Here is an 8,370-nt window from a genome sequence, read left to right as displayed (position 1 = left end):
TGTATTTATACGTACTTAATTTTACACAAGATAAAAAATTATTTAATACTATCGAATAAAATAATAATAATAATAATAATTACAAATAATGATTATTCAATTAATGTTTTTGCTTTAGCAATAGCTTAAAAGAGGCGTAGAAACTTTTTTTTTTTTTTTTTTTTTAATTAACCATATTCTTTTCATAACCTCTAAAAAAAAAAAAAAAAAAAAAAAAAAAACAAATCAATATTCTAAGCAGATTTATTATTTAAATAAAATTCAAAAGAGTATTTGAAAACCACAAAGTCAAATCTTTAAATTATATAAAATGGAGAAAAAAAAAATTTGAAATTGTAAAAAACAAAAAATTATATATATATATATATATATATTACCTTGCATTGTAAAAACTTGTTTTATTTATTAATTTAATTCTTTATATAAAAAAAAAACAAAAACGTTATAGAGGAACTTATATAACTATTTTTGCAAATTATACGCTTTCCAATTATTACATTAAATCCTAATTTAACTATTTATTATTATTATTATTATTCATCGATATTTCTTACACTATTATCTTGTGTTAAAATCTGTAAAACGTAACTATTATTATTATCATCTCTTTTATAATACTTGTGAAACATGATACATAATTAAAGTTTTAAATAAAAAAAAAAAAAAAAAAAGAATGTTAAAAACTTATTATACTTACTTTTATTCTTATTTTATTTTACACTTAAATTTAAATTTAACTTTTTTATAATTGATTCTAAACATTATTTATTTTAAAAATAAATTTGAATACCTTAGGTCGTTCCTTAAAGAAAATGCTATAACTTACATTATGTGAATTATATGTGCCTTTAAGTTACAGTTACATTAATTATTTATATTAAATTTATTCCGAATTGTATACTTCGACACTTCTTTTAAAAAAAAAAACAAAAAAGATTTATGCATGCAAAACTTTTCATTATTATTTAAAAAAAAAAAACTTCAAACAATGATTAAAGTGACATGAATAACGATTAATAACATAAAGGCGCGCAAATACGTCGTGGTTTTAGATGTAAATGGAAAAAAAAAATGCGAACTCTGTCGACGAAATAATAAACTAAATATCAAAACAGAAAAAAATATTTATTGAAATTTTTGATTTTTTTTGTTTTTTATTTGGAAAAATGTTGAACGCAGTATTAATTAAAAGTTTATTAAAATCTAATAATATAACAAATGCAGTTTTAAAACCTGTCAGATATTTTTGTACCGAATCGAATTACGATAAGTTAGTTAAAAATAATAAAGTTGTAGTTTTTATGAAAGGTGTACCAAGTTCTCCCAGCTGTGGATTCAGTAATGCTGTTGTACAAATTCTTAGAATGCACGGAGTTACATATGATTCTCATAATGTTTTAGAAAGTGAAGAATTGAGGGAAGGTAATGTTTGCTTTTGATTAAAACATATAAATTTCAAAGGTTTTACCAAAAATTGATTTTTTTTTTTCAATCGTTTAAGGCATGAAAAAATTTTCATCATGGCCAACATTTCCTCAAGTTTACATTAATGGAGAATTTGTAGGTGGATGCGATATTATTTTACAAATGCATCAAAATGGTGAATTGATTGATGAATTGAAAAAAGTCGGAATAACATCAGCATTACTCGAAAAAGCTGTCAACGATAAAACAAATAAAAATGTTAGTAAATAAATTAAACATTTGTTTTTTTTTTTTTTTTTTTTATATTTAATGTATTGTTAATAGACTAGTGTACTTTTTTTCTAATAGATAAATATAATTTTTAATAAAAATTTTTTTTTGTTTTATTTAAATTATACTTCATCTTAACTTAACTTAACTGTATCGATTAGTTCGTTCGATGCATAAAAACATCAATAAGGACATGAATTATACTTTTTTAAAACTAACGATGAAGAATTTTTTTTGTTTTCGAACAGTTTATCAAATTTCATTTTGTATAAATTTATGCTTTCTGCAGAATCAATGCACAATTTAGAATTTTCATTGATGATTTGATTTTGAAAAGAATTTTTAAATTCATAATTAGCACTATAAAAATTGGCAGGAAGTGATGCGTTGTATTCGATTTTATGTTCATCTGTAATTACTAGCTCTGATGTAAATGATCGATGATGTTTTCGACAATTAATTTCTTGAATAAAAGTTTCTGATCGAGTTATTTATTTCTTTATTAATAATTTTTAAACGTGGCGATGTTTCATTTAATTCACTAAAATTATCTATAGTGGAAAATTTTTTATCTGAAATTTGAATCCAATTATATATTATAAAAGTTTATTTTAAATATTAATTCAAAAACTTTCTTTTACCACCAACTGTCCTTTTCTTCATTATCCTATCATCTTTCTTTTTTCTCGAACCGGCTAAAATTTTAATAAGACGCTTTTGTATTTCTTTTTCTACGTTTTTAGTACCCAGCACATTAAATAATTTAAAAATTTTTTCGCGAAATATTTCATTTGTAGAAAATCTTATTATATTTCCGATTGACGAAGAGATCGATTTACAGTAAAACCTTTTTAACTTATTTTCGTCCAGAATTTTTTTCGGCATTTTATTTATTATAAATAAACGCTAAAGTAAAAATTTACAAATATTATTTTTTTTAACGAATAGTTAAATAACGTGCCCGTTTCAAATTAAATTTATTTAAAATATTATTTCCTACCGTGGATAATAGTCGAAACTTTTTAAATTCGTCGTGGATTTAAACCGTAACAAATTCTAATACCACGACGATAAAGTAAAAAATAAATTTTTTCCAATTAGTTATTTTAGTTTTGAATATTCAAACGATTACAAATTTTTATTAAATATACGGAAACGGTTTAAAATTTAAAAAAAAAAATATTTAATTAGTTTTTTTTTTTTAACTAAGAAATTTGTAAATTACGTAAATACATAAAAAAATAAATGTCAACTAAAATTAAATAACGTTTGCTTGCAAAGTGCGTGTGTATTTTTTTTTTTGAAAATTCTTTTTAAAAATAAAATACAATAAAATAAAATAAATTAAGATTTTTTTTTTTTGTGAAAATGATGCGTCGTAATCCGTTCAAATATTTATCAAGTTATAAAATAATATGGAATAATAATAATAATTGTAATCATCAAATTAATTGGCCTGTTGCAGTTTCTACAGCACAAAAAATTTTTTTCAAATCATATAGTAATCAACAAAATACAGATTCTAGTGAAAAAATTACAAAAACTCTCAGAGTGAGATTTCCTCTTGCCAAACAAATAAATGTTGTAGACATATCAGGAGGATGTGGATCAATGTATGAAATATTTGTCGAAAGCGTAGAATTTAAAGGTTTGTCAACAGTTAAACAACATAGATTAATAAATGAAACCCTTAAAGAAGATATAAAACAAATGCATGGATTAAGAATTTTAACACAAATCCCAGAAGAAAATTAATAATGACTTATATCACTAGTAAAATTAATAATTTCTATTAAAATGTGTGTAAAAATATTTTACGATTTACTCGTGTAAAGAAAAATGATATCACTCGCACACACACGATTGTAAAAAAAAAAAAAAAATTAATTTTTAGTTTATTTTATGTAGATAAATAATTTGTTAATTAAATTAACTAAAAAAATTCTAATAAAAAAAAATAATTAAAACAATTTCATTTTATTTTTTTAAAAAATGTTACAAAAAACAAAAACGGTTTTGAGAGTCAAAAAAACCTTTTAGTCGAGGCATAATACATTTCTCATATATATATATATATATCTAAAAGGGATAAAATACTTATCAAACATAACAATAATCCTTCCTTTTTAAATATTGTATTTATATTAATGAAGAAATACTGTTCTGGTTATAAAATTCATCTTTGAATAAAATAAATTAAACATAATGGTGGATATTATTATGAAAAAAAAGTACATCGAGGGATTTATATATATAAATATAAGGTAAATAAAATACAGCACTATTAAAATTTTCATATATAAAAAAAAAATAATATCAGTCTTTATGTATGACCCCTGATGTAATATTAAAAAATTATTAAAATGTTTTTCATTATTGTAAAAAGCTTTCTTCTAACAAAGAAAATTCAATATTTGAAAAGGGTTTCCATTTTAACTAACCGATCTGTTATTATTCTGAACAAATTCCTGAAAATGAAAAAAAAATTTTACATCCTGCATTATTATCACATATCAGGTCGTCGGTGTGGGATACCACAAATTAAAAAAAATTCTCACCATTAATCCTTTGCTCATGAAATAAGGTTTATCCGCTCCGTTATTCATTTCATAATCTTCGCAAAAACAAACGAATATGGAATCGATAATCATTTCGTAAACTGTTATGAAACAATGCGACACGATAAAAGCGAAAATTCCAGCTAACGTTATGGGAACCCAAACGTGTATGACTCCTTCTTTAGACTGTAAAAAATCATTTTAAATAAACAAAATGTCTCCCTTTCGATAATTCGTTACATTACAGAAAAAATACCTTGAGTATTAAAATCCCAATTAAAACCGTTGATAGAACAACAAATACTTTTCCTAAAAATAATATAAAATCTCCGACTGAATTAATTGTTGCGACTCTTAATACGTTTGAACTTATTAACCTGAATGCTTTTTTTCCTCCCGTGCAAAAACTAACGCCGTGAATTGCTGTGGTAAAAAAGAAGAAACTTTATAAAGTCCATTTATTCGAACGTGTAAACTAACCGGAAGTCGATTCTCACCGATTTCTATGTAAGCAGTCCTCGTAAAATATTTCAAAATACTTTCGAAACAAGACAGACAACATTCCACGGCGCTCGCGATTTTTTTTATAAATTCGCTCTCGGAATTTTTACATCTTTCCTCGATGAAAGTAAGAATCGTTCTTATCATTTGTATCAATGCGATGAAAAATGATCCGAATGCAACGGATCCCAAATGAAAACGTATCAAATTGGAAAATGATTGAATGACCGGCGAGCCCAATGATTTTTTATCCCTGAAAAATGCATGGATTATTATTATTATTATTATACGTGTTTACACCTCGTTCGATTTCGCACTTATTATTAACAACACCTTGTGAAAAACCATTTGGAAACGGCTCCGGCGACGACCATGTGCTGACACCCGATGACGAATTGAACTATCCAAAACAGCGCGAATAAATTGTACCATCTCGCGAATTTCATGGCGAAGGATTTCTTATAATAAAGATTATTCGGACTTTTTTCAGCGACGTAACCGGAACCCTGAATGACGAGCGTGAAAAATACCCAAATACCGATGGCGATGGCGAGAACCCAAAAAGACTGCGAAAAAAACGATTAACTTTTACTACTTCGAAAAAAAAAGATTTTTCTTTGGTTTTGTATATATTTCCATTACCACTAATGGCTGAAACAAAAGAAAAGGCATTTTCCTGACGGCTTTTCCAGCTTCTTTAAACAATCTCACCAAAAGATTGATTCTTTTTCTCATGACGAAAATGATGAGAATGACTATGAGACACACAACGGTGCACGTTATCGCAAAAACTAAATAAGAATGAACTTTTCCGCTGTCGAAATCGCTTGGAAATTCTGATTCTTTAAGTTGATCGTTTGCTATTTTGTAAATGTACCTGGAAAAAAAAAAAAAAAAAAAAAAATTTTAATTTGATTTATTTTGCGGAAAGGATCCACTGATAAAAACTCACCATAAGTAACACGTGGCTAAAATACTGGTAACTACGACTCCTATCAAAACGAACCAAATAACGAATCCTATGACGTAACGAAACAGGAGCAAAAGAATAAAAGAAAAAGCGAGAGCTATCAGGCACATGTATACCATTTCCCTCCAGCAGAGTTGTAAATCTTCGGACGTTTCTTCGAGAAAATCCGAGAGTCCGACGAAAGACAAAGAATTGGTCGCTCTCTCCAGGCCACCCTTTAAAACGTCACCGTCGTTAAAAGGAATGCATCTGGTTATGAATTGCCGGCTGAAAGACAAACAAACAAACAAACAACAACGATTACGACGACAATCGATCTATTACATGATTTATAATTTTAAATATGATTATTTTCTCACAATCCTTTGTAAACGGAACAATCGCTCACGCATTCCCGTCGGGAATGCACAGGATTGACGATGTGTTTCCCGGTTCCTCTGACCAGGAGCAATGGTTTCGACGTGAGATCCGCACCCTTGCAAGAATATTTTGGATTTTTATCCGGCGGCGTTATTTTACCGCAAACATTTGCACAATTATCATAACCGTTCGTCACTCGTGCTATGTCTGTGAATATTGCACAATACCCGACGAGCATCAACTGCAAATAATAATAATAATAATAATTAAAAAAATGTACATTTTCCGGAAAAAATAAAAATTTTTTTTTTTTTTTTTTTATTCATTCATTTACCACTGAAAGTAAAAATAGGGGCATTGTCACCAGACATATTGTATCCGTACATCTTCGATTTCTCGATGGAGCAATACCTTCTTCTTCCGTTATTTTACCGATTTCGTTCTGAAATAAAAATTTTATTTAAAAGGGGAGTAAGTGAATAGTGTTCTTAAACCCCGCCCCCCCTCCCCCCAAAAAAAAAAAAAAAAAATTGCTTTACCCTTTTGTCGTCATCTTGTCCGCAGCATAAATTTCCCATAGTTTTCCGTATTTTCTTTTAAAAATTTCTTCTCGTATAGATGGGCGCAACCAAAAAAAAAAAAAAATCGATTCGGATTCTTATACGACAATTTCAAGATGATAAACGCCTGAAAAAAAAAAAATAATAATAATAATAAAATCAATAAAAAATTTACATAGGATTCAAATTTATTTATATTATTTATAATAACTTAATAAATAAATAAATAAAAAACGTGGAATTTTGATATTTTATTTTTTTTTCTAACAATAAAATCAAACGAAGGCCGACTTGTTTTTTTTTTTTTTTCATCATTTGTGGTCCAAAATATCCATCGTTCTGATTGGTCGAAATATTTCGGTAATAGACTAACCGTGACCTAACTAAAAAAAAATCATATTATCGACCTTCAGTTACTCACATATATATAATTATGAAAGAACTTCAAATCACCGTTAAAAAAAAAAAAAATCATTCCTTAAAACAAAATGCCAATATCGATATGAAAAATATTATTATTATTATTATTATTTATAAAACAACCATCACCCTCCATTTTGTTGTTAAAACACGAACGAAATAATAAAAAAAAAAAAAAAATACGATTCGTTCTCCCTTATATTCTTTTCCCCCATGATGCCGCCTTTTATTATCATCATCATCATCGATCTCTTTTCTTACAGCATCACAATCTCACGAGAGAATATTTTCTTTTAACCCCCCCAACCAATCCCCCCGCCTCCCATCTCCTCGTGTCATCGTCCCCTTTTAAATCCCTTACATTGTATTTATTTTATTAAATAAAGTTCGCGTGTTAAAAAAAGCTGAATCGGCGGAATAAAAAAAAATGTTTGTTTGGTTGTTGTTGTTGTTGTTGTCGTCACACGACGATTTAAATATGACGACATTCGTCGTCGTAAATCGATGACACAAAATTTTTTTTTTTTTTAATAAATGCCTCGTACTCAACAACGACAACCAAAAACAATTCGAACCTGTAATGAAAATGCGTTTGGGTTTAATTAAATTAAATTAAAAAAAAAAAAAAAAAAAAAACGTATTAATAATGATATTAACCAACCGTTGAAAAATTATAGACAGGTGTACTAAAAAAGAAGTTAGTTAAAGGGGAACGAAAATAGTTTTTTAAAAAAAAATTATTATTATTATTATTATTATTATTACATTTATTCAACGGTTTTTCCCCATTTTTTTTTTTTTTTTTTTTAAAGGAATCCTAATCTCAATAGTTTTTCCTTGAAGTTCTTTCCCCATTAATTTTCACGCATCGTAAAACATTTTTATGTTTTGTTTCTACTTGTTTTGTTTTGGGTTTTCTGTTTTTTTTTTTTAATGGGAAAAGTTACGTTGAATGGTAGCAAAAAGAAAAAGAAAAAAGTTACCTTCAATCTTTAGCAATCTTTAAAGCATTTTTTTCACAAACCCCCCCCACAAAACAACCCTTATCATAGATGAAAAGGAGAACAACAACAACAACAACAACAACTCCATCTCACTCTGGACCATTTATCTCTAGACTATGATACAATAATCTTTTATGAAGCTGTAATTTACAAATAATAATAATAATAATAATAAAAGAGTTCTAAATGATTTAAGTGATATAATGTGTTTAATTTCCCTCAATTTCATTCAATCAATTAACTTTTTCTTTCTGTACTAAAGAAACAAATTCAAAAAAAAAAAAAAAAAAACCAAAAAAAAA

At 26.7% G+C, this 8,370-nt stretch overlaps 3 protein-coding genes across 3 annotated transcripts; 1 reads left to right on the top strand and 2 right to left on the bottom strand.

The window, feature by feature from the left end:
- Positions 1 to 1,166: 1,166 nt before the first annotated feature.
- On the top strand, positions 1,167 to 1,695 carry Phum_PHUM603470 (glutaredoxin, putative; the record flags this gene model as incomplete). Its single annotated transcript, XM_002432840.1, has 2 exons — positions 1,167 to 1,422; positions 1,502 to 1,695. 2 exons carry the CDS (start codon positions 1,167 to 1,169, stop codon positions 1,693 to 1,695), a joined length of 450 nt encoding a protein of 149 aa, XP_002432885.1.
- Positions 1,696 to 3,200: 1,505 nt separating this feature from the next.
- Positions 3,201 to 3,751, bottom strand: Phum_PHUM603460 (uncharacterized protein; the record flags this gene model as incomplete). Its single annotated transcript, XM_002432839.1, has 2 exons — positions 3,201 to 3,384; positions 3,729 to 3,751. The coding sequence occupies 2 exons, from the start codon at positions 3,749 to 3,751 to the stop codon at positions 3,201 to 3,203; spliced, it is 207 nt and encodes a 68-aa protein (XP_002432884.1).
- Positions 3,752 to 4,127: 376 nt separating this feature from the next.
- Positions 4,128 to 6,662, bottom strand: Phum_PHUM603450 (uncharacterized protein; the record flags this gene model as incomplete). Its single annotated transcript, XM_002432838.1, has 10 exons — positions 4,128 to 4,163; positions 4,254 to 4,439; positions 4,510 to 4,676; positions 4,751 to 5,007; positions 5,088 to 5,320; positions 5,397 to 5,631; positions 5,707 to 5,991; positions 6,084 to 6,325; positions 6,419 to 6,526; positions 6,624 to 6,662. 10 exons carry the CDS (start codon positions 6,660 to 6,662, stop codon positions 4,128 to 4,130), a joined length of 1,788 nt encoding a protein of 595 aa, XP_002432883.1.
- Positions 6,663 to 8,370: the final 1,708 nt, after the last annotated feature.

The sequence above is a fragment of the Pediculus humanus genome, genomic scaffold (genome assembly GCF_000006295.1).
Source record: "Pediculus humanus corporis 1103172108318 genomic scaffold, whole genome shotgun sequence".
In the NCBI taxonomy this organism is placed as follows: domain Eukaryota; kingdom Metazoa; phylum Arthropoda; class Insecta; order Psocodea; family Pediculidae; genus Pediculus; species Pediculus humanus.
The sequence above is the reverse complement of the archived record's forward strand: the minus strand, read 5'-3'. Positions and strand labels throughout refer to the sequence as shown.